General features: G+C 38.7%; 1 protein-coding gene across 1 annotated transcript in view; it reads right to left on the bottom strand.

Moving 5' to 3' along the window:
- The window catches only part of ELP3 (elongator acetyltransferase complex subunit 3), a 99,739-nt gene that overhangs the window by 46,506 nt on the left and 25,912 nt on the right, over nt 1–27,321 (bottom strand). Inside the window, exons 8-10 of the mRNA XM_032143507.2 lie at nt 16,304–16,465; nt 13,571–13,697; nt 8,104–8,297 (exon numbers count right to left, since the gene is read on the bottom strand). Of these exons, the coding sequence (XP_031999398.1) occupies nt 8,104–8,297; nt 13,571–13,697; nt 16,304–16,465 (483 nt within the window). The remainder of the gene's footprint in view (nt 1–8,103; nt 8,298–13,570; nt 13,698–16,303; nt 16,466–27,321) is intronic.

Genomic DNA, 27,321 nt, shown 5'->3' with positions numbered 1-27,321 from the left:
GGTGGCTCACGCCTGCAATCCCAGCACTTTGGGAGGCCGAGGCAGGCGGATCACCTGAGGTCAGGAGTTCGAAACCAGCCTGGCCAACATGGCGAAACCCCATCTCTACTAAAAGTACAAAAATTAGCCGGGCGCAGTGACAGGAGCCTATAATCCCAGCTACTCAGGAGGCTGAGCCAGGAGAACAGCTTGAACCTGTGAGGCGGACGCTGCAGTGAGCTGAGATTGTGCCACTGCACTCCAGCCTAGGTGACAAGGGTTAGACTCCGTCTCAAAAAAAAAAAAAAAAGTTCCTTCTCCACATAAACCTTGTAAGTTCAGCTTCACCAGTCAAGTGTGTTGCCTGTAATTGGTGGAAGCTGCCACTAGGTGAACCTCCATAGAGGCTAGGCAGATTTTCTAAAGGCACAGAACAGAAAGACACAAATGATTTTCCTTTACAATGATTTAAAACAAAAATAAATAAACTATAATTATTAAAAATCATCTGGACTAAATATCCTGGGAGACTTTTCTCCTTTGCCAGTGGTTTCTTCCTAGCAAGACATAACTAATATCAAATTAAACAGAGTCAGGGTGCTTAACTGTAGTCTTAGACTAACAGCAATTTTCTACAGTCTCAGAATTGCTCTAAAACTTTAAGGCTGAAGCTAGAAAAAAACATTGCTGAGTAAAATCCCCATGAGTCTCTCTTCCCAAATCAGAAAGTTTCTCAGCCACTTGATGCTGTATAAACACTCAGCCTTCTCATACACATTTGGCTATAAAGTTTAAGTTAGCAATTAACATTTTTCTGAGCACTTTTATTTCAAAATTTTACTATCTAGCTTTTGATAGGTTTCTTTTTTAATTTTTTTTTTTTTTTTTTTTTGAGACGGAGTCTCACTCTGTCACCAGGCTGAGTGCACTGGCACGATCTCAGCTTACTGCAACCTCTGCCTCCCAGGTTCAAGCAATTCTACCGCCTCAGCCTCCCAAGTAGCTGAGATTATAGGTGCCCACCACCACACTCGGCTAATTTTTTTGTATTTTTAGTAGAGATGGGGTTTTGCCATGTTGGCCAGGCTGGTCTTGAACTCTTGACCTCAGGTGATCTGCCCGCCTCGGCCTTCCAAACTGCTTGGGAAAACAGGCGTGAGCCACCGGGCCCAGCCTGATACAAGTTTCTTTCTAAAAGTCCAGACATTTTAGATAATGTCTGAATTCCAAAATTCTAGTTACCAAATTCTAGTTATATCTGAATATAAATTTTAAAGCACTTTGAAATGGAATTTCAGGGTTTTTGTTTTTGGAGACAGGGTCTTACTCTGTTGCCTAGGCTAGAGCGCAGTGGAGCCATTACATCCTATTGCAGTTTTGACCTCCCAGGCTCAAGTAACTCTCCCACCTCAGACTCCTGAGTAGCTGGGACTACAGGCATGTGCCACCTTGCCTGGCTAATTTTTAAAATGTTTTTATTTTTTGGTAGAGATGGGGTTTCACCATGTTTCCCAGGCTGGTCTTGAACTCCTAGGCTCAAGTGATCTACCTGACACGGCCTCCCAAAGTGCTGGGATAACACACGTGAGCCACTGTGCCTGGCCAAATTTAAGGTTTTAAAATAGAGAGATGAAGCTGTTTTACTAGAACACAGCTATCAGATTGTTATTATGTGCAAAGTGTCCTATACGAACATGAATGTGGCCTCTTGGTTCCCTAGTCTCCTATTCGCCTGGGTGAGAGGAAAGAATTCAAAATGAGGCAACATTTATGAACTTTTTCTGAGCTTTCTCAATAAAAAGACAATATTTATAATCTAAATTTCATGACTGGCAAATTAAATATAAACAGACAACTGATGTAAGAAGAAACACAAATAATAATTAGTTACAAGGGAAACTAGGAAAATGCAAATTAATACCCTTAATTAAATAAAATAAAAATACTATAAAGCACCCAATTCTATAGAGGTTGTGATAAAACCAGTAAATGTTTACTTTAAACTGGTATAATCCCTTTGGAAAGCCATATCAATATTCATAGCAAAAACTGTAACATTTATTTATTTTCCCCTTGTTACAGAAAGGATTTAAGAAGTATAATAATAATGAAAAGATGCTTAGACCCCTTACCATGCGTAATCCTTCTCCCAGATTATACTACCCTAAGAGATTACTTCAACAGCAGTAGAAAGTTCTATGTACATGAAGTTTAGCTGTAGTGGAGGCCAGGATAATTACATTTAAAAAAGGAAGAAGAAAGCAAAGAAACCTGGAAGCAACCTAAATTTCTAACAAGGCGAACAGTTTACTAAAAAAGACAAATTAAAATTGCAGAGTACTATGCTGCCATTAAGTTTATAACCATGAAGATTATTCTAAATCCTTAGGAAATGGAACATGAAAGTGCCAACGGCAAATTTGCCAGTGTATAAAATACACTGATATGTAAAGATGCACTCCAACTTTGTAAGGAAATTTTTGGAAAAGTAATGTTAACTTGTTATTAATACATATATTGAAAGTGGTTTAGTAGTTTTACAGAGAAAACATTATTTTGCTCATGTAAATAGAATATTTTATGGCTAGAAATCAGGAAGAAACATAAGTTCTGGATAATTAGTAATATTCTACAGACTGTTGGGGGGAGTATAAAATCACATGATCAAAAAAGAAGTGTATGAGATCATGGAGTGGTGCTACACAGCAGAAGCACAAGATGTAATACATTGACTAGAACGTGAAATCTCATACGCTACCTCAGCACTGCATACGCCTAGTCTAAAATTTCAGTGATTTCAGTGGCTGTTGAGAATAAAAAGCAAGTTCCAATATAAAATAAATCTGAATCATTTTTCAATGTGGTATATACAAAGAAATGAGTAAAAAGGAAGTAGCAAAATATAGTAAGTATGAATGAGTTCTTACGCAGGCAGTCACAGTAATAGTTTAGTAACACTCAATGCAAAACATAAAGTAACATAATGCATCTGAAGGAATTCTCCTCATGCTTACAAAAAAGTAAATGCTTTACTGAACCTCAGTCCACAGTAAGCTACATTAAAAAAAAAAAGAATTCTAACAGAAACGTGTGTAAAAACAAACATCAGTTACATATCAAAAGCACCAAAACTACATAAAAAATAAGAAAACAAAATGGAAAATACTATGAAGATATTAGTCTTTGTACTAAAAAATCTAGCAAATGATCATATTCACAGTTAACTACATTATCAATCCTAAAGCATAAAAACCTGACATCACAGCTAGACTCTGGATGACTCTCTTCACCAATGGCATTACTGTGTTAGGAACCGAGTCATCGCTATCTTCAAACAATAAACTGTCCTCAGACTCATCGAGGATGTTACTGATTCCACATTTTGAAAGAGATTGCACCACTGCCTCTTGTTTTACAGTATTCCATTACATTTTAATCCACCCACCTATGTGTGAAGTAAGAGTGTCACTTCGAAATCTTAAGCCTACATCCACCTGTACCACTCCTCACTCACAAGCTCCTTAAGTGATGTATTGATAGAGAAATATATGTGACAGTTGGGCCTCCTGAAATTAGAGCTTGTGGACTCTCCTATGGGCCAATTCTCTGTAGGAGAAGTGTAACGGGGTCATATCAGACGAACTGAGAACAGCCAGGTTTCCTTAACAGGCCTCATATGTTGCTTATTAATAATGTCATGCCTTTCTTATCATACGACCTTTTGGTTGTATCATATAAGTGTTCTCCACTCTTCCTGTCATCACTCCTTTACATTTTTCCTATAGAGACTATTTCTGCTGCCCTTGTTTTCTTCAAGTCCTTATTTTCTCAGTTGTTGGTAGGCCAGGATAATGTCACATAATGGTATTTAAAAGTGTATAAAATTAAGCTTTTAATGGTATAGCAATGTCTCTGCTGCTTTTGACTCATCTGGTTACAGCAGAAAGAAATTTAAGCTGAAAACGAAGGGAGAAAATGCAAATTCTTCATCTGATTGCCTGTGGGATCCATGCCTTGTTACTTTCGGTATTTCTGGATGTGAAATTGCTAACTATTTTGTGCTATCTGTTGCCATGCTCTGCGGCTGAGAAGCTGCATCTTCACTGCTCTCTGGTTGCTTGAGTCAGTTATACATGCAAATCATCTTCTTCTTTTGTCTCTGTGAATGCTATTTACTGCAGCTTTGTTGTCTACTGTATTAATTTAGATTTTGAAACAATCACAAAGTTAAAAAGTCCCAAGTGCAGTACAAATAATTATTTTTCTGAACTATTTGAAAGTTAATTTGCAAATAAGATGTCCCAGGGCCCTGAGAATACTTTAAGTATTTCCTACGAGGATATTCTCTTACATAACCACGAAAGAACCATCAAAATGAGGAAGTTAACATGGATACTTCACTAGTGTCTAATCCTAGACCCCATTTGAGTTTCACCAGTGTCCCAATAAAGTCCTTTACAGCCAAAGGACCTAGTTCGGAACCTTGTATTTAATTGTCATGTCTGTGTAGTCTCCTTCAAGTTGGAACTCTTTTCTTCATCCTGATACTTTTGAAGATTACGGGCCAGTTATGTTTTAGAATGTTCCTCAATTTTGTTTTGTCTAACGTTTCCTGACTATTGGATTCAGATTGTGAAGTTCTGGCTGAGTAACAGAGAAGTGATGCTATGTTCTCAAACCCTCTATCAGGCAGCCTAGAATTGTGATTTGTCCTATTACTGATAATGTTCACTTTGATCAGCTGCCAGGTTTTCCCACTATTAGGTTATTCTCTTTCACTCTGCAATTGGTAAGTACGGTGGGGGAGATACTCTGAAACTATGTGCAGTCAGTAGTCGGTTCTAGTTCTGTTAGCAGGCAGTAGTTAACATTCTGTTAGCAGGCAGTAGTTAACATTCTACCAAGTGTCACCAACACACTTATATTGTATACCGAGCAATTGCTCCTAGGGAAAATACAAGGTTAGGTTCCTGTGAGGCACTGGTCACAATATTTTTGTCGACTGTTTAATACATAACCTTGTTTTATGTGTGTTTCTGTTTAAACACACCTTATCTTATATATATTGTTGATTCATGAACACTGAACTCATGGCCAACGGCACATCACTCATGCCTGAACAAAGCTTACATAACATGTATTCTCTACAGAAGGCACGTCACAGCCTTCCTGCACTCAGGAGCAATAGCCAGCACTTCAGTACTATGCTTGGGGGGCCATACTAAATGGCGAATCCTCAAGAAACGCACAAAACTTTGAAAAACATGGCATGAAACAGACTGCAAGAAGGACATTGGCTCCCAGTGTGAGCATTGAAACGAGAAGGCAGAGCACCACCTGTTTGACCTCAGCTGGTGACAACGCTGGGCAACTCAAATTTTTCACTGCTAAGCATGCCCAAGAATGACTGTGAAAATGCCAGTATTGGATTTGAGTCACAAACGAATGTTAGTGAGTAGGAAAATTTGCAAATAAGGAATCTGAGAATGATGAAGACTGACTGCAAATATTATATTTCTGAATCACACTTCTAATTTATTAATTATGCATATTGGTATAAACTGGTGGATTCCTATTTTATTCAGCTGGTTATAATCTGTTAATATCAATATTTATTTTGATTCTCAAATTGTCCCAGATTTGGCCAGTGGGAGCCCTTTAAGCCAGCTTCCCTCTTCTTCTTTGAACACTTCCTTACTTTCTGGCACAAGAAGTTCCTTTTAGTAATGGAGAGCATTTAGAGACCAAGATCTAGAAACCAGCTGGGCTCACTGGAAACTAAGTACACTCATTGCTATAAAACACACACACACACACACACACACACACACACACACACACACACACAACACACACACACACACACACACACACACACACACACACACACACACACAATATTTACAGTTGCCCCTCGGTATCCAAAGGGGATTGGTTCTAGGACTCCCAAAATCCCTCATGGATGCTCAAGTCCCTCATATAAAATGGTGTAGTATTTGCATATAACCTATGCACATCCTCCTGTATACTTTAAATCACCTCTAGATTACTTTTTTTGAGATGGAGTTTCACTTTTGTCACCCAGGTTGGAATGCAATGACATGATCTCTGCTCACTGCAACCTCCGCCTCCGAGGTTCAAGTGATTCTCCTGCCTCAGCCTCCTGAGTAGCTGGGATTACAGGCACCTGCCACCACGTCTGGCCATTTTTTGTATTTTTAGTAGAGACAGGGTTTTACCATGTTGGCCAGGCTGGTCTCGAACTCCTGACCTCAGGTAATCCGCCCACTTCGGCCTCCCAAAATGCTGGGATTGCAGACGTGAGCCACCACGCCTGGTCTCTAGATTACTTATTGATATCTAATACACTATAAGTACTATAACTAATTGATACACTGTATTGTTTAGGGAGTAATGACAAGAAAAAAAATCTGTACATGTTCAGTACAGATGCAACAACCACCCACTGTTTTTTCTGAATATTTTCCATCTGCAGTTGGTTGAATTTGAAGAATGCAGAATCCGAGGATGTGAAGGGCCGACAGTGTTGTTATTCATTACATTTACACTTATTTCTACATCTACCTATATGTTGGAAACCATAAGTTCACACCACTATCTCCTGTTCCAAAATACCGCAGTGCTCACACTAATTTTCTCCTTTTTCAACTTTTGTAATTGACTTCTAAGATAACAAAAAAAACCTAGCACCCATTATCCTTAATATATCTGCTGATTAGATTAACTCCTTGTAAGTAACTGGTCTTTTCTTGCTGTCTCCTCTTCTGCATATACCCCCAACCCACCCCTGGAGGACGTACAGCTCTGACATCCTGTACCAGATACCAGATCTGCCCTTGGTGAGAATGAATGCCCTTTTCGCCACATTCTGACTTCATCAGCCTGCACCACGCCTCTGCCTCCTGCATGTGAATGAGTGACCTTCTCACCCTGCTCTGGACCGCTGTGGCTCCCTGCCTCCTGCACATGGACACCTACACTGCTCCGCACCACCTAATGTCTTTTGGACTGAATTGCTTCAGAAGGGTTGAACGACAAGGGGAAGGGCCACGCAAGCAATTTCAACAGTTGATTTTTCTATTAAAATCTCCTTAGTATTCTTAGGTGTATTTTTAAAAATAGAGACCATATAGGCAATTTAGATCCTGCAGTTTGGCCAATGATTTTAAAACTGTGAGAAATCAGTATGCAGCAGAAGTATCATGTAAATGTCCTTTGACCTTCAAGCAAGTCCGTTACTTTATATCCTTGATAATTTTCCTTAAGTAGTTAATTCGGCTTGTTTTCAGTGTTCATTGCTTTACATGATCAGTCACACAGTTTCTGTGGTCAGTGGAGTCCTGCTCTAGCAGCTGATTGTAATGCATTTGCAGTCTCCTTCTGGCCTTGCATTCGTAATATTGGAACCTGGGTAGTTTTTGGCAGGGTGGTGGGAATGTGTGTGTGGGAACTGGCTTTGTTAGGATTGTAGGTATACAGGTAACTTTATGGCTTCTAAAATTTTTCTGTGATGTTATGTTACGTTTCCAGTATATATGTATGTATGTATGTAAGTACAAATAGGTAAATAAGGTTCCTGATCGTAAATGAGATCTTACTTTCTCTTTTCTAGGAAGAAAGTTCAGATTATTTCATTTTCTTCAAGCCATCAGAAATATGTCACCTTTCCTCCATATTTACATTAATATCTGTAAAGAGTGATTGTTGCTACTCTTTTTCTTTCAGAGGCTCTAGAACAGAGATTGCACACTTGGCCACACTTCTTATGCTCATACACATTACTGCATCTAGATGGAAGCAGACCTGGAAGAGGAAACACTGAACTAGACCATAAGCTGCTCGGAAGCAAGCACCATGCCTATTGACCATCATGGCTCCGTCTCCAGGCTCATGAATGAATGGGTAGATAAATAAATATGATATTGGCAAAGTGGCTTAGACATGCTATGATTTCCATCCCTCTCTATTTACAGATAGCATTCCAGTTATCTTATTTCCATTAAAAAAAATCCAAAACCCTCAATATGAAATCAGACTATTTCCATGAGAAATGGTAAACAGACTAGTCACCAACTATTTTAGGAATAAAAGATAACACACTACCTCTGCACTCGATACACTCGAGTCCATGGAGGCACGAGGGCTAGGATCCGAGCCACCAATTCGACCAGGTCACTAGGAGAGTAACTCTTATATCTTCCTGATTTCCAAAGCTCATAAAGCCCGGTCCCACGAATCACCAGGGTAGGATAGAGTTTCAGACCATCGGGACGAAAAGCAGGGTTCTCAAAAAACTCCTGTGAATACAGAACAGAAAATGACTTCTCCATTAGTTATGCAGAGATCACCGAAGGTGAAATCTCAACCCTTGACAGCTTCTCTGGCACACCCAGTAGGCCCTGGGGTAGTCTTTGCTTCTGACCAGGTAGGGCGTACAGACAGAACAGAAACTCCTTGTTTCTGTAGCCTCACTGGGGCAAAGCAAGTGTGTGCTGGACTGCACTAGGCCCTCACCATTCCAGCTTGTCTCCTGCACAATCTCATCTCATGCCACCCCTCACCATCTGGCCTTTCCACTCCTGCAAAGGCAATCTCCTTTGCCTGGAAAGTTCATCAATTTTTCTTTATCTAGCTCATCTTCAGGTCTCAGTTTGAATGCCACTTCTTCAGAGAGGCCCCTCTGACCTTCAAATACTAGCTGTCCCACTTAAAAAAAAAAAATCCCATTGAACCCAGTATTACCTCTTTCTTATCATCACATGATAATCTATTCAATGTCTGCCTTCACCTCTAGAGTATATCTTCCTTTAATAATGGAATATACTTAATTGCTTAAACATTTCAAAAGTTGTGACAGAGATCATCTAGCTTACAAAATTTAAAATGTTTACTACAGGGCCCTTTAGAGGAAAAGTTTGCTGATCCCTGGATATGACTACTCTGTCCCTAAGCCAACTGGCACCATTCCTATCCTGGGCTACACGTTGTCCATTTGTTATCTGGACACTGAGCAATACATCTAACTCAACTACTTTTGGCACAGTCATTTCTTATACTACATCACCCCAGCTGGCTGCTTTCTTTCTTTATTTTGGGATGTAGCAATGAGACACCAGGCATTCTCCTTTCCATGACTTTGCACTGATAATTTGCTCTAATCTTGTTTTTCATAATATATTTTGGAGAAATGAAAGTGGACTCACAGTCCCCTCTCACTCCCAGCTCGGTGGGAGTATCTACTCAGCTGGCAGGGCTCTATCTTGTAAACTGGAAAAATCCTTTTTATCTTTGCCACATTATTCTTCCAAAGCTCTTCATTGTTTAACTTGCTTTACAAAGAAATATAACAACAGACTTTTCCATCTCTCATTGACATCTGTCACGTTCTTAAATGCTATTTTCTTTATGTACTATTTTAGTTTCAGAGATCTTCTGTAATCGTGTGATTTTCCTATAACATTCATATTTTAAAGAATCATCAGGTCTTTAATAAATATTCTGTAGCCATCCCACAAAGAGCACGTATGGAAGCCATTGTTCACTCAGTCTGAATCCACATTTGAACATGGGATTTAGAAAAGTATTTCTGGTGCTTGTATAGTAAGTTTCGGAGACATATGGGCTGATACATTCTTTTGGAAAGAATGAAAATTGATTGGTTCTCAATTTTCGGTTACGCTAGAGAATTTAAAAAAGTGTTTCTTTTCTTTCCCTCCAAAACCACACTAAAGTAACAGGGGCCAGGTGCAGTGGCTCACACCTGTAATCCCAGCACTTTGGGAGGCCAAGGGAGGTGGATCACCTGAGGTCAGGAGTTCAAGACCAGCCTGGCCAACATGGTGAAACCCCATCTCTACTAAAAATACAAAAATTAGCTGGACGTGGTGGTGCACACCTGTAATCCCAGCTATTGAGGAGGCTGAGGCACGAGAATCGCTTGAATCCAGGAGGCGGAGGTTGCAGTGAGCCAAGATCGTGCCACTGCACTCCAGCCTGGGCGACAGAGTGAGACTCCATCTCAAGAAGAGAAAAAAAAAAAAAAAAAAAGGAACAGGAAAGAATTTTTTAAAAAGTATAAACCCAGAAGAAGGAAGAGAACCAAGAAAGGAGGCAAGAATGAGACCCAAGATGGCAACAAATTCTTCAAAGACAGAAACTAGGAAGGCTTGTGAATGACTTTGCAAGTAAAGAAAACAGCAAAAGCAGACAGTAACGAAAGGCCTGCTCAATCACACTGCAGAATCCCAGAAAGGCTCACGGATCAGAGGTACCAAGAACTGGGCAGGATGGAGGAGAGACATGGAAATAAAAACAGGGGTACTGGATCAAGTGTGTACATAGAGGGAATTATCCGTTAACCCTTAGCCTTTCCCGAACAGGCAGATGAGAACATTTAGTCCCTGAAGAAACTGGAAAGCCTCTGCGCTCTGAGATTCCAGGTACAAAGGAAGGTCTAGATGAAGACCAAGGCTGAAAACAGGGAAAAGCCAGCACATAGACTGGTGGACTCTCCGCCCCACTCTCTGGATGTCAGCAACTAACTTCCTGAGATATACTCAGGCCACCCAGCCCAAAGCAGGAAGTTGGGAGAATTCATCTCTGGATGAATCAAATGGATCTACGTAAGAGTTCATGATACTGACATTTAGGAATCCCCTAAAGAAAGGAGCGCTTATTGCTAAAAGAACATTCTTCAGTGAAGCACGCCTGCAAGCTAGGCACACAGGCCTTGCCATCCGGTTTTTCAATCCCCTACTCTTAAAAGCATAAGAAATCGCTTTAGGCCAGGTGCAGTGGCTCACGCCTGTAATCCCAGCACTTTGGGAGGCAGAGGTGGGCGGATCACGAGGTCAGAAGTTCAAGACCAGCCTGGTCAACATGGTGAAACCCTGTCTCTACTAAAAATACAAAAAATTAGCCAGGTGTGGTGGCGGGCACCTGTAATCCCAGCTACTCAGGAGGCTGAGGCAGGAGAATTGCTTGAACCCGGGAGGCAGAGGTTGAAGTGAGCCAAGATTGTGCCATTTCACTCCAGCCTGAGTGACAGTGTGAGACTCTGTCTCAAGAAAAAAAAAAAAAAAAAAGGGCATAAGAAACTGGCTGAAGATCACCATAAACTTGGGGAAAGCCTAGAACATTAAGGGGCCAACCAAAACAAAAAGAAAACAAAAGGCACTTGGAGGAAACAGAGGCATTGCATACAGAAAAATAAAATGTATAAAAAATATCTGTAATAAATTTCTTCAGAGAAATAAGAAAAGATAAATTACATCCACAATACAAGACCAAGGTGCTGTAGAAAACTGAGAAACCAAATGTAGTTTTAAATTTCGCTTCTTTGAAGATTAATTACTTTGAGAACTTTTTGATAGGTTTATTGGCTATCTGAATATTCTCTTTTGTGAAATGCTTGTTCAAATTTTTTGCCCATTTTCCTACTGAGCTGTTTGCCTCTTCTTATCAATTTCTAAAACTTATTTATTTTAAAACAATTTAATTTGTAGAGAATTCTTCTCTAGAAAGAACTCAGATTTTTCATTTTAGCTCCCTCTGTTACTCTTTACTAGGACACATTAGAAAAGAAATATGATCCACCCATATTCCCTGTGAGTTTCCCTGCAAAGATTACAAACAAGCAAATAAATCTGTTTACAAGAAGGGTTGTCCTTGCAATATTATTACTGAACTATTCCTTATGTTGAAGACACCAAGGAAAATACCTACTGAGACTCAGCTATTTGCTATGGCTTCCTACAGTATGAAACATACTATATTTTTCAGGAGCACTTAAACTTTATGAGTTCTGGCTATCCTATTGGTCCCCCTAGGAGCTGTGCTAAAGAAAAGTGTGTTTCACACTTGGACACAGGGTGGGGAACATCATACCCCGGGGCCTGTCGTGGGGTGGGGGGCAGGCGGAGGGGTAGCATTAGGAGAAATACCTAATGTAAATGACAAGTTGATGGGTGCAGCCAACCAAAGTGGCACATGCATACCTATGTAACAAACCTGCACATTGTGCACACGTACCCTAGAACTTAAAGTATAATAATAATAATAAAAAGTGTGTTTCAGGTGCCTTTTTGGCCTGGTGTCTGAGCACCTGGCTATTAGTTACTGAGAAGAGGATACTAGACTCACAGTCTATTACACAGCCATTGTGGGGGAATTACAAAGAGGGATATCTGTGAATTAATGTTATCTCATAAACAGGTCCTCAGGTGCAGTTCACCAGCTTAAAAAATAATAAAAGTAAACTCCTTGAGAGGAAAGAATTATTAACTTCACAAATAAGACATGGTAAACTGCATTTTTCTAAACAGAGCAAATTAAAAGTACTTTTATAGATGAAATAACTTGATAAATATTGTCATCATCTAAAAACACACTTGCCCTATCGGAGAATCTGAAGAAAAACAAAAGGCCTGACCAATCTCATTTCCCACAACAAAGTTAACATGGATCAAGAAACTGTGAGAGTTAAAATAACAACAATAAACCCAAAGTTAAAATTCAGAGAACAGAAAGGCAGTTCTAAGCTTAGAAGCATTTGAAGAAAAAAAAAAAAGAAAAAAAAGATCGACTTAATGGAAGCACAAGTAAAAGGTCAACAGTAGGTTAAGGAAAATATTTAAAACAAACATAAAAATGAATGAGTCCATAATCTCCTTACCTAAAAAATTCATATAAACTAATGCTAAAAATATTCTTATCCCAACAGAGTAATGAGTCAGAGGATAAAAACACACAATTCCAAAAAGATGAAAGAAATGTAATTAGTAAATACAAACTTGAAAAATATATTATTACAATTTCAAAATGCAAGTTAAAATGGCACTTTTATTGATCAAACTAGCAAACAGTAAAATATATGTACATATGTGCATATGCATGTATAAGCATATATAGAAAATAAACAGGAGAGAATTATTTGGGAAGAAAAACTGCTGAAATGAGTATAAATTGTTATAACTCTCTGCAAAGCAACTTATTAATACAGTGAGATTCTTAAAATGTTTCTACCTTTACCTGATAATTCTACTCCATGGAATTTATCATAAGCAGATAAACCTAAATACTAAAAAAAAGTATATACATAAAGTCATTTACCTGCAGTGTTTTTTAAATAATATTTAAAAACCAGTATATCTTAAATTCTGAAAAACTTGCAAGGGGTTAAGCAAGGTATGACATATTAAATTAAAAAGACATTTAAATATGTTAACATGTTGACAGAGACCAGGCTACAACATGGATAAATGCTTGTTATAATGTTAAGTGAAAAAACTATTACAATAATTTCCTATGTCATATATATTTGTATGTCTGTGTTATATTTGCATAAACAAACTCACCCCCCAAAAAACCTAAGCATAGAAAAATCTTGGAAAGAATTCATTAAAATGTTAAGAGTTTTGTCTGATGGGGCTGTGGGTGATGTCTCTCACCCTACTGTGTTTCTAATATTCTATAACAATGGAAAACACCAGCAGTAAACAGGCAACAAGAGCAGATGGGATAAGAAACATGCAGAGGCATTCTGAATGCACCTGGCTGAAGTCACACTTACTGTGAACTGTTCAATGTCTCTTTCTAGTCCCACATTTGGCAGGTCAGGCATCATATGGGCCACCACTTTGAAACCGGAATCTTTGGCCAGATGAAATGACTCACACACTGCCTTCACAGTGTGGCCCCTAAGGAAAGAAAATCACTACCTGTGAAAATCACTACCTATTTGTGTAACATCTGTTACACAAATAAATGGGTGACAAAGTTAACACAAGAAACAAGGGGAAAACAATCTCTGAGACAGGTAACAGAAGTTCCATAACCAAAATCATATGGCTGGGGGAAAAGACATCTCAGAAAGTCATTTTTTACATCCCCACCTCTCAAGAGGCCTGGAAGTAAATAACTTTATTTCTGAGATATTTCTCAGAAATTCCCTTACACATCTACTTAAAGTCTTGAAAGTAAAGCATTGGGGTAGCAAAAGTTAATGTGTATTAAAATTATTTGGTTTAGCATCACCAGTCAAAATAAGCTTATGAATGTAAACACCTGTATTAAAAATTAAAATGAGCTCAGAACCATGCAGAAGTAGCAAGCTGCTATGTTCTTTCCTTTAAAGTTGTGAAATTATTTGTAGACAGCGAGGAAGAGTGAAACCTATGATACAAAATAGATTTCACTGGTGGGTTTGGAGGATCCTTAAATAACAGCAGAAAGAGAGAATGACTTAGTGAGAAGGCAGAGTCATTTGGGGTCACGTGGATAAATCATCTTAACTTGGCATTCTAGAGCCACATCCAGCAGGAAACAAGTCCTAATGATAGTTTTGGGCAACTAAACTGAAGCCCTGTGGCGATCCTTCTGCCACCAAGGTGTTCCCATTCATGGCAGAAGGATCCTAGAAACCACAGACTCCATCTCACTCTCTCAGAATGCTCCCAACCATTTCCATGGCTTCAATTTCTAATGTCTTTTTGCTGATGACTTCCCAATTCCTAGGACAAGGCCAGGCCTCTCTCCTGAATTCCAAACCCAAATAACCAATACTTTAAAGCAGCACTGTTTAAAATGACAGCCACTAGGCACATGTGGTTATTAAAATTTATATTTAGAAAAATTAAAATGGAAAACTCAGTTGCAGGCACAGAACATTTTGATCGCTGCTGAATTGTCTATTGCCTAGCCCTGCTCTAAAGCAAACCTTCACTTGGCTATTCTACAGGTATCTGAAACTTAGTGTAGCCAAATGAAACCCATGTTGTCTCCAAGCCTCCTTGACTTCCCATTCTCTCTTATCCTCACTTCCAATCAGTCACCAATCACCACCATTCACTTCTTTCCAGGACATCAGTATTTCCTGCTTAATTTCTGTAACAGCCTCGTACCCGATCTCCCTTCCAACTTGCTCATCTCTGACCTGCCCCTTACACTGTAAGCGATCTTTCTAAGCTGCAGATGTGCTTCATCACATTGTAGCTTTAGGCCTGCTGGTGGCTTGCTCCATTAATGTCCAGCCTCCCTGGGCTGACTCCTCAGGCCCCTAATAATCAGCCCCCCTGCCTGCTTTTCAGCCTCACCTCTTATCACTCTCCTATTTCACTTTCTAATCAAACTAAGCTACTCCAAATTCCTCAAATGTACTATGCACTCCCATCTCCAGGAGTTCGTATTTTCTTTCTGCCTCAATCTTCCTCTTCTGCACCTGACCAACTCAGACTCTTCCGTGAAGTCCCAACTCAGATGTCGTATTCTTCAGAAAGCTTCCCCTTCCCCTCCATCTGCACAGCTGTCTCTCTAGCACAGCCTTTGAAGGCTATAACACTCCACAGTTTCCCTGGTTGAAAACTTTTCCCACATAAGAGCATCCTATTCGGTTACTCTTTCTTAATTAAACATGATATCCATGAGATTCTTCCTCATGCTAAAAAATATTCAACAGATCTCTATTCCTTAAGGGAAAATTCCATCCTCCTCGGCCTGGCATTCCTCTTGGTTGTTTCTAAGACGCTGATCAGTGCTTGTCTCCCTAGTTCCCCTTTGCTTCCTTCTCCTGGCACAACACCAATCACATCTACCCAAATCCTACAGAATAAAGGGGACTTTAACATCCAACTCAACACATCCTTCCTCCAAAGCCCACCGTTACAATTCTCGGTCAATCATCTCAGCTGCCTAATAAACTCTCAATTGTCTCCCCTACTCCACTAATTCAGCAATTAACTGTGAAGTTCCTTATACAGTTAACCTTTCACGGGTATTTTCTTTTCAACTAAAAGATATATTTCTAGAGGGAACAAAATAAAGCTCTAACAACTCTTACTTCCTTCTTTCCTTGCACTCCCAGATTTCTCAAAGTTTACAACCATGGCATCACCAAACTTTTTGCTAGTTGGTATCTGTTCCACAAAAATGAATCTCTTAAACATTACCCTGATGTCCTTCATATTCAAACTCTTTTCTTTGTTCTTGGCCTTCTCTCCTGCTTTAAACTACTAACCCCAAGTCCTCTCCCCTGCTTTCTATATGGACAAGGCTGCTTAGGACAAGAAGAGGGAGAGAGATGAGCGTGTTTACAGGCTGCTGGAAAAGACCCACTAAAGAAAGACTGAAAATGAGGGAAAGAGGGGATGGAATTAAGAGCACAGACAGAAGAAAGAACTTTGAAAAGGAGGAATACCCATACTTCTTTCCCTAACAGTGGTCAGAAGGAAGAAAGGCTGGGTATGAATGTAGAGAAAATTGGTGAAGTTGGAGAAGACTTGTGCAAGATCACCTACCACCATCTTACCTGTTGGTGTCTCTAGCCACATCTTCATAAACGCTCTGCACCCCAATCTCTAGCCTTGTGCAGCCATAGGTCAACATGTCACTTAAATGCCGCTTCATGCAGTAATCTGGTCTGGTTTCAATAGTAATTCCAATACACTTTGTGAGGCTTCTCTCAGAATACCTGTAGAGCAAATCTAAAATAATTAACCTGTTGCAGGTTTTAAGACATTACTCCGTCTCAAAAAACTGCCTTCTCTCTGTCCTCCTAGTATGAGATAGTGGTAAAGAGTGTAGGCTCTGGAGCCAGGCTGTCTGAGTTCAAATCCTGGCTCCGCTACTTCCTAACTATGCACATGAGGATGCTATTAACCTCTGTGCTTAGGTTCCTTTAACTGCAAAATGAGGATAATATACTATCTACACCTCATAGGACTGATGTGACTGAGCTAGCATAGTAATGTTATTATCATCATTATCATTATTATTCTCCTGCAGTAAGCTGCAACCATAATCTCCTTGAAAGCAGTGATTTCAACTGTGAAAACCTATTTTTCAATTCCTAGCAACCATTTTTCACATAAGTGAAAACCATCTGCATTATTTATTTCCCACTCTATATTTTTAAGTCATTTTAAATGAAAGAAAAAAAGGGGGGAGGGCATATGTAATGATTATAGGAATATTTTAGATGAAATGTCTTCTATATACACAAAAGCCTTTTCACCTAGTCTATTAATCTTAGCAATGATTTACGAAATTACCAATCATTTTTGTCTTTTACTAAAACCACGTATCAGAGTAGCGAGCACCACTTTAGATTCATGCTGTCTGAGTTAGTGGCCTTAATGCTGGCCAAAGAGGCAGAGAAGTCTCTTGCTAGCAGGGCTAGTGAAGTGAGGGGATAGGAGATCACATTTACAGAGGCTGTTGTGGGCCAAGCTCTGTGCCACACACTCTAGTACTGAATCCTCCCACCAGCTCTATGAAGTGTGTCCTATTACCTCCGTTTCACAAGTGATGAAACTGAAGCTGAAAGGGAGTAAACAGCGTGTTCAAGGGCACAGAGCTAATAAAATCAGAGTCAGGATCTGAAGTTGGGTCCACCTGACTTCAAAGTCCTTGCTCTGTATTCCAGTTACCACACTGCTTAGACGACTCAGCGTGGACCCACCCCAGACTTCTCTGCTTTTCAACATCTCTCAATTTTTTTTTTTTTTTTGATTTGGAGTTTCACTGTGTTGCCCAGGCTATAGTACAGTGGCACGATCTTGGCTCACTGCAACCTCCACCTCCTGGGTTCAAGCATTTCTCGTGCTTCAGCCTCCCGAGTAGCTAGGATTACAGGCGCGTGCCACCACACCCAGCTAATTTTTTTGTATTTTTAGTAGAGACGGGGTTTCACTATGTTGGCCAGGCTGGTCTCGAAATCCTGACCTCAAATGATCCACCGGCTTCGGCCCCCCAAAGTGCTGGGATTATGGGCATGAGCCACTGCGCCTGGCCAACATCTCTCAATTCTTAGAACCCAATCATTCTTCTTAGTGCACCCTTCTACAATGTTCTCAATTTTGGGGGGAGGATGAGAGAAGCCTTTAAAAAAAATTTCCCATTTATTTTCCTTCTTTCTGAAGAAGTTCATTGCTCTTTATTGAAAAGTAAAAATCATAAAATTTCTGCAATTTTTGTAACTAATTCAGTGAGGTTCACTCTTTCGCTCTTAATTATCAATAAAAATGGACTTATTTATTGCCAATAATAATTAAGAAAGCTAAGAATCACCAATCTAGAGAACAAATTCTCAAGTCTTTCATTCTGGACATTTGAACTCTTTTGCATTGTTTATTTCTGTATTCCACAAGGTTTTAGGTAGGAATACCAGAAGCAACGGGACTAAAGGTAAACAACTAGTTCAAAGTCACTAAAAGATGAACTATGAGACAGAAAAAGGGCTCAGATCTTATCAAATCTTGCCTAAGACAGGATTCAAACTAATTTGGCTTCTCTGAAACAATGGAATCATCAGGTCCTGTGCCTCTTAAACAGGTGGGTACTAAGGCACGCAGTAACAGGAGTACATGATGCCACAGGAGAGAAGTAACACACCTTCCTCCAGCATCAATTATTGGGTTTGAGGGAAAACATTTTTCAAATAAAAATAAATATTCATATATTATGGAGAAGGCACACCATACAAAGGTTGGAAAAAAAAAAAAAAACCCAAAAAACCCCAGAAAGCAAAAAGCTCTAAATGACTACGTTTTTAAAAGTAAATGAGAATATCCTAGAATGAGGCATTCCAATTGGTACTTTTAAAAAACCTGCAGTATTTCTTAAAAGCGACACCATTAAGTTAGCAAGCGTGGTGGCATGATAGTAGTTTACATCACTGGGAAAAACTAGAGGGGAGGCAATTGCACAAATGGGAATTTGGGTAGAGGAAAGAGAAAATTTATTAGCTAGTCTTCCTATTGCACAGAGTGTCAAAGGTCCCACCAAGGACATAGAGAGGACACTGCTGCACAAGGTCTCTTTATAAGTCATCAGAATATAGTACAGGCCACAGAAGGAAACCTTATTCTCAAATAATAATTTAACTTCATTTCAAAAATGTCTTTCCTCAGGCGGGAAATGTCATTACCTTTTGCAGCAACAGAAATGGAGGAAGAAAAAAACAACTCAAGTTTTGAAAAGTCAATATTTTACATTTATAAAAAGGCTTTCACTATATTTCCTCTTTCCAGAATTGTATTTTCATCCGAAAAGCAATTAAACAGAAATTTGTATCAAATTTGAATGACAAAACAATGAATTTTTCCCATAGGCTTACTGTATTCTCATGAAAATTTTTTGATAATACTATATCTAATCCTACATCTCATTAAATCTGATTCTTCATTTAACAGAGATGTAAACATATCAACATAACTGTTCTTTCATATGCAAATATGTACATACAGGCTTTCAACCAATCTGTGCTGACATCTTATGGCCTGGTATTAATATGATCCCCCTGTATCATTTAGGTAGCTATCCAACAGTATGTGCCACTTAGCCATCCAAAAGCATGGCTCTCCTTCAGTACCTAGTTCAACTCCCATACCTCTTGGGGGCTACAAGTTCTTTGGCATGCAGCAACTCTGTCAGCTTCTCAAGAGACAAAGCCAAGACTCAAAAGGGATCCTCTGATTCCAATTCCACTGCTCTTTTTGTGGTATTACAGGTTCATTTTAAGCCTGTACAGCCCAACACTGTGGGGTTATGTTGAATCCTATGCCTTTCTGTATGCCATAGGAGTGGCACTAGCTATAAAAGATGCTATGTTCTCTGTGAAGCATAGCTTAAGCCAAAACCTTATGTTGACAGAATTTTTAAAAATTGTGGAGCAGGGGTGAAGAGAAATGAGACAATAACCCAGGAATTTAAAAGCAAACAAAAACCAAAGGCTACCAGCCTTCAAAACAGAGCTCCAATACATTTCTCCCTTAATGACATCTTCCCAGAACCCCTCCACCCCCAGTGAGATCTCAGTGCTCCCATTCCCAAGCACCCTGCCCACACTACAAGTAGTCTGCCTTGTTATTTGTGGATATGTCTGTCTCTCCATCTGGACAGGAAGCCCCTGAAAGCCAGCAGGCTCAAACACGTCTAGAGGCTAAAAGGCTTCAACACTAAAAATTCTCCCTCGATTAAAAACAAATTACAAATTTGAAGAAGGAATAAATGAATTAGGCATAACTTGGAACACAGGAGTTCTCTCTTCAGTCCAACAGCAGCCTCCAGATACATCTACCGCTTATCTTTCCTCTTGCAAAAAGTTAACCTGAGAAGGTGCCTAGCAGTAGGCCGGGTATTCTTCAAAAAGTAAAAATATAATAGTTCCTGTCCCAGACATGCTTAACAATCTAGCTGGGGGGATAAGACATACAGAGAAAAAAAAAAAAAAAAAAAAAAAAGAAAGAAATGACTACAGAACAAAAAGCTAGAAGTGGCAGAAATATAAATAGATTTAGATTATTTCTTGGGAAGCATGTTTCTATTTCTGGAAAGAAGAAAGCGACCTTTTGACAGAAGCACTATCTATTATTACCGTCTCCTTGCACTAAGGGCCCAACCAGAGGGACACTGATGGAAGGAAGATGGCACACTGATTTTAAAGTCTCTTCATTATCTTCTGGAAACTATCTTTTGTTTCACTCCAAGAAGCTGTGGTATCAAAGAGGTGGGCACCTCTCATTACAAATAATTAGTGGCAGCTCCTCTTTCAAAACCTCTGTCCTTACTGCAACTGGATGTGCCTGAGTCTAGTCTTGCTTAAACTCTCACAAGAACTCAAGGCTCAAGTTCCTGAACGGCTTACAGAATATTCCCTGTGTGGACATCCTGCAACCTCATACTCAACCTGTTCAAACCAAATTGCACGGTAAAAAATGGTACAGAGATGAAATATTCATTTTCGTTAGTCACAACATACAATCTCTTCTCCATCTACGGTCCCAAAACAAGTCAGTGGAGTTTACCCACTTCTTTGAACAGCCAGATTTGTTTGAATTGTTGATAACACCTCGAGTTATTGGTGTAACTCCTTGGCAGCAGCACCATGAACAAATTCCTCTTCTTAACTATTACCCTATCTTGAAAATACCTCAATAAAATTTGAAGTTCTGCCCAATGCTCTGTTAGTGATGCTGTAGACTTAACTGGGTTGGATGTTTGATGTGCTTGAGGATTTAAAAATAACTATTATCCCCAATCTTTTTTTGAGATGGTAGTCAAGTTCCTTCCTCAATATTGGTGGTTATGTCACGAGGTTCTATAAATTAACCACTGCCCAACACAAAATGAAGTAACAACAGAATTTTGATTTAAAAATGAGTACTACCTACGAAAAACCAACCTGGTGGCACTGCAGCTTACAGACTAATCAAAGACCCTTGTGCCCTATCACATTAGCTGGCAGGGCTTAAGATATAAAAAACAGCTTATAATATTTTGTTTGAGGTTTGATTTTTTTCATGGCTGACAAAAACTATCATTTTGTAGTCCCCTCGTGTAGCTAAAGAACCAGCAGCAACACATTATTAATAAAAAAGAATCACAGATATTGCATTCTTTTAATATTATATCCACATTGAAATTTAAGGGTTATATACATAAAAACATTATAGAAAATGATTGTCAGAACATATCTTTTAGATAAAAATTCTCATTCCATTAGAAAGCTTCAAATTATAGATGACAGAAAGGTGTAATTTTAGAGATAATATAGTCCTATACCTCCTCATTTTTATAGATGAGGAAACTAAATCACACACACAAAATAAGTGGATTAAACCAGGTAATAATGCAAAATAATAATATAAATAAGTCTGGAGACTATGTCTCCTGATTCTTAAGGGACAGTTCTTTCCACTGCATTCACTCAGCATTTACTAAGTACCAGAATTCTATGCTTAAGGCATTGTACTAGATATAAGGAGTCCTCTCCCTTTCTCTTAAGAAGATACTCCCTATTAAAGGATATAGAAAAAATACATTATAAAGAATTAGACCATAATAGTATTCATTACAACTATTATTCTTGGCTACCGAAAACCAAAGTGAGGAGATGATTAAACTGGTAGATATAAATCAAACCATCAGCTTAAACTGATGTATCAATAATTACATCAAATGTTAACAGACTAAACACTCCAATTAAAAGGCGGACACGAGCAAAATGGATTAAAAAAAAAGACCCAATTACTGTAGACCTCTGTCTAAAGAAATGCATTTTCAAGATAAAGAAACATATGGGTGGAGAGCAAATGGATGGAAAAGGATAATACATAGGGCAAACAGTAAGCACACGAGGCTGTGACGGCTAAATTAACACCAAGTAAACTGCAAGACCAGGGATGCAGAAGGACATCTCATGATGATAAAGAGGTAATTTCATAATGGTGAAAAGCTCATACATCAGGAAAACACAGCAATCATAGATGTGTATGTACCTAATAACAGATTTTCAAAATACATTAAGTAAAAATCAATATAAATGAAGACAGATGTAGAGAGTTCCTCAATCATACTTGGAGATTTCAATCTCTTAGCAATTGAAAGAACTACAAAAGAATAAAAAACAAAATTTACCTGAACACTACTACCAACCATCTTGGTTTAACTGATATTTATAGAACATGACACCCAGCAACTGAGAATACACATTCTTTACAAACACATATGGCATGTTCACCAAGAGAGACCACATATGCTGGGCCATAAAACAGTCTCAATAAATTTTAAAACACCAAAATTACACAGAGTAGGTTCTCTGGCCAAAATGAAAATAAATTAGAAAGTAATAAGATATCAAGAAAAACCTCATTGTCTGGAAATTTGGAAATTAAACACCTCATTCCTATACATTCCATGGATCAAATATATATATATAAAGGGTATTAAGAAATATTTTGAATTGAATAATAATAAAATACAACATATCAAAATGTGTGGGATTCAGCTAACGCAGTGCTTTGAGGAAAAGGTCTAAAATGACGGCCAAGCTTTTTTTTTTTTTTTTTTTTGAGAAGGAGTCTCACTCTGTTACCCAGCCTGGAGGGCAGTGGCGTGATCTTGGCTCACTGCAACCTCTGCCTCCCAGGTTCAAGCGATTCTCCTGCTTCAGCTGCCCCAGTAGCTGGGATTACAGGTGTGTGCCACCTCACACGGCTAATTTTTGTATTTTTAGTAGAGACAGGGTTTTGCCATGTTGGCCAGGCTGGTCTCGAACTCCTGACCTCAGGTGATCCACCCACCTCACCTCCCAAAGTGCTGGGATTACAGGTGTGAGCCGCTGCGCCTAGCCAAGCTTTTATACCTTATTAAATCACTAGAAAAAGAAGAGCAATTAAACGGAAAGAAAGTAGAATAAAAATAAAAGCAGAAGTCTACAGAGTAGAGGAAATAAAACCAAAAGCTACTTCTTTGAAAAGAACAACAAAATTGATAAACCCCTAACTAGGGTAAACAAGAAAAAAGAGAAAACACAGATGATGAGTATCAGGGTTGAAACAGGGGTGATCACTAAGATTCCACAGACACTAAAAGCCTAATAAGGCAATGTAATACCAAAATGTTTGACAAAATGAATGAAACAGACAAATTCCTTGAAAAACGTAACTTATTAAAATGGATACAGATGAAACAGAAAATATGAATAGCTCTATATCTATTAAATGAACTGAATTATTATCTAAAACCCTCCCATAAAGAAAATTCCAGCCCTAGATAGTTTCACTGGTGAGTTCTAGCAAACATTTATGGAAGAAATCACATTCATGTTACATGAACACTTTCAGAAAATAGGGGAGGGAACAACACATCCTTACTTGTTTTGTGAAACCTGCGTTACACTAATACCAACAACTAATACCTGACAACAAAATTATGAAAAAGAAAATTACAGACCACCACCCCGTATGAACATAGACACAAAAATCCTCTACAAAGTATTAGCAAGTTGAATCCAACAATATGTAAAGATGATGATATAATAGGGTTTATCCTAGGAATGTGAGGTTTAATGTTAAAAAAAATCAAAATGATCCATATTATCACAATAAAGGAGGAAAATCATATGACCATTTAAATAGATGCAGAGAAAGCATTAGACAAATGAGTTAATGATAAACCCTCTCAATAAACTTGTTCAATCTAATACAGGTAACTATAAAAAACCCACAGGCAACACTGCACTTAATACTGAAATAAGAATGTTTTCCCTGTATCACTGGGAACAAGACAGAGAGGCCCACTCTCACCACTTCTGTTTAACACTGTACCAAAGGTCCTAGGCAGTGCAGTAAGGCAAGAGAAAGAAAAGCATACAAATCCAAAACGGAAAAGTAAAATGCACTGTATTTGCAGATGACATGATTGTTTAGGAAGTAAATATTAATGGATTTACAAAAATAGCTTTTAGAATTAAGTAGTGAATTTAGTAAGGTCTTATGACATAATATTAATATATAAAAATCAACTGTATGTATATATGTTAGCAGCAAAAATTTGAAAAAATGAAATTTATGGCTGGGTGTGGTGGCTCATGCCTGTAATCCCAGCACTTCGGGAGGGCGAGGTGGGTGGATCACCTGAGGCCGGGAGTTTGAGACCAGCCTGGCCAACATGACAAAACCCCATCTCTACTAAAAATACAAAAATTAGCCAGGCATGGTGGCGGATGCCTGTAATCCCAGCTACTCGGGAGGCTGAGGCAGGAGAATGTCTTGAGCCCAGAAGGTAGAGGTTGCAGCGAGCTGAGATCACGTCACTGCAATCCAGCCTGGGTGACAGAGCGAGACTCCGATTCAAAAAATAATAATAATAATAATAAAATTTAAAAATGAAATTTACATTTCATTTACTGTAGCACCAAAACACATACAAATATTTTGAAAAAATTTGTTTACAAAAGGCTTACACAATCTCAACAATGAAGATTGCTAAGAGAATTTAAAAACCTAAGTATACAAGGAGATAGAGTATGTTCATGAATTGGAAGAAGCAATAAATTGTCAATTCTTTCCATTTGTTCTATAGTTTTAACACAATTCTAAATCCATTATACTTTTTAATAAAGCATTGGCCAGCTGATTCTAAATTTTACATAGAAATGCAAAGGACCTAGAATTTCTAAAGCAATTTTGAAAAACAATTACAAAGTTAGAAGACTCACATTACTTGACTTCAAGATATACTAAAAAGCCACAGTAATCAAAACAGTGTACCACTGGCATAAGGATTGAAAAACAGATTGATGAAACAGAAAAGAGCCCAGCCCACATTTACTGAGTCCTTCGATTTTTAACAAAGGTGTGATATAATCCGAATGGGGAAGGAAAATCTTTAAAGAAGTGATGTTAAAGTAACTAGATGTCTATATGGAGAAAAAGGAACCTTGATCCCCACCTCATACTACACATAAGAATTAATTCAAGACGGAACATAAACCTGTAAGTGAAAGCTCAAACTGTAATTAGAAGAAAACACAGGAGAATATCTGTGTGCCTTGGGAACGTGCAATGGTTTATTAGAGACAACACAGAAAAGCAATAACCATGAAAGAAAACAACTGCTAAATTCTACTTTATCAAAATTAAAAACTTTGGCTAAAAGATATCATTAATATAACAAATAGCCAAACTACAGACTGGGTTTTCATATTTGCAAAATATAGAGCTGACAAAGGACTGGCAGCTAGGACATACAACCACCCAATCAAAAATGGGCAAAAGATTTTAATAGATACTTCACAAAGGAAATATACTCAAATAGCATAAGCACATACTAAAAAAGTGTTCAACATCATTAGTCATCAGGAAAAAGCAAACTAAAACCACGAGATACCATTATACGCCCACTACGATGGCTAAAATTAAAAAGACTGACAACACCATATGTTGGTGAAGATGTGGTACAACCAAATGTTCATACATTATTGGTGGGAGTACAAATAGTAGAGCCATTTTGGGAAAATGACTGGCAGTTTCTTGTAAAACTAAACTTATATAGCAATTCTATGTCTATTTATTCCCCCAAGAGAAAAAAATACATATAGCCACAAAGACTTATACAAGAATGTACACTGAAATTTTATTCATAATGGCCACAAACAAAACAGCTCAGGCGTCTATCAATAGAAGGATGGTAAACAAACTGTGATCTCTGCATACAATGGACTACTACTCAGCACTAAATAGGTAACAACTAATGAATCACCCAACAACATGGATAAATCTCAAAATACTACGCTCAGTGAGAGAGGCCTACAAGACTATGCTATATGGTTCCATTTATATGAAGTTCTAGAAGAGACAAAACTAATCTGTGATGAGGAAAAAAAATCAGAAGAATGGCTGCCTCTGGGAGGCGCAGGGGAGGATTTACTGGCAAGTGGGATGTGGGAACTTTCTGGGATGACAGTGACATTCTGTATCTTAATAGGACTTTGTAGCACAGGTATACGCATTTGTCAAAAATAATCAAATAGTATATTTAATATATGTGTTTCATATATATATGTGTGTGTATATATATATATATATATATATATATATAAAACACCACAAGTTGTTTTGTACTGTATGTAAATTTACTTCGAAAGAAAAACACTGCAGACAGTGAACACTAGTCAGTGATATGCATGATGAAGTATCCGGGGAGAAGTGTACTGAAGCATACAACTTACTATGAAATGCATCAAAAAAGAGAGCGCAAGCACGCGCGAGAGACACTGATGAATGGATAGTGGAACTGATAGATATGTGATAAAGCAAGTATTGTAGAATCTAGGTGATAGGTATGTGGATGCTCACTAAAAACTGTTCAATTTTTGTTTGTTTCAAATAAAATGCTGAAAGAAAAACAGTATCAACTCTCTTAAAGTGACTAAGATTGTATCCTACGTTCTCCGGCCAATGTTAAGGATCCTGGTCACCATGTATGGAAATCTGGGTGACCAAAAGAGAAAGTAAAACGGTCAATAGAAAAAGTGATAATGAAAGCTAAGCCTCAGGCTAATTTCCCCATAGCCGTGGGGTGACTTCCCTGGTCACCTAGGCAGTGCATGCGTGTTGGGGTTTCCTTTACCTTTTCTATAAGTTGTATGGCTCAAGCCTGTAATCCCAGCACTTTGGGAGGCCGAGGCGGGTGGATCACGAGGTCAGGAGATCGAGACCATCCTGGCTAACACGGTGAAACCCCGTCTCTACTAAAAAATACAAAAAAATTAGCCGGGCGTGTTGGTGGGCGCCTGTGGTCCCAGCTACTCGGGAGGCTGAGGCAGGAGAATGGCGTGAATCCAGGAGGTGGAGGTTGCGGTGAGCTGAGATCGCGCCACCGCACTCCAGCCTGGGGGACAGAGAAAGACTCCGTCTCAAAAAAAAAAAAAAAAGAAATTTGGTACCCAGCTGTTGTCTTTGAGGTCTTGGGATGAATCAGAAATCTATCCAGGCTATCTTCCAGATTCCTTAAGTGCCGTTGTTCAGTTCTAATCACACT

Source organism: Hylobates moloch, unplaced genomic scaffold (assembly GCF_009828535.3).
Source record: "Hylobates moloch isolate HMO894 unplaced genomic scaffold, HMol_V3 SCAFFOLD_22, whole genome shotgun sequence".
Classification (NCBI taxonomy): Eukaryota; Metazoa; Chordata; class Mammalia; order Primates; family Hylobatidae; genus Hylobates; species Hylobates moloch.
Note: the sequence above shows the minus strand (reverse complement) of the source record. Positions and strands in the feature narration are given on the sequence as shown.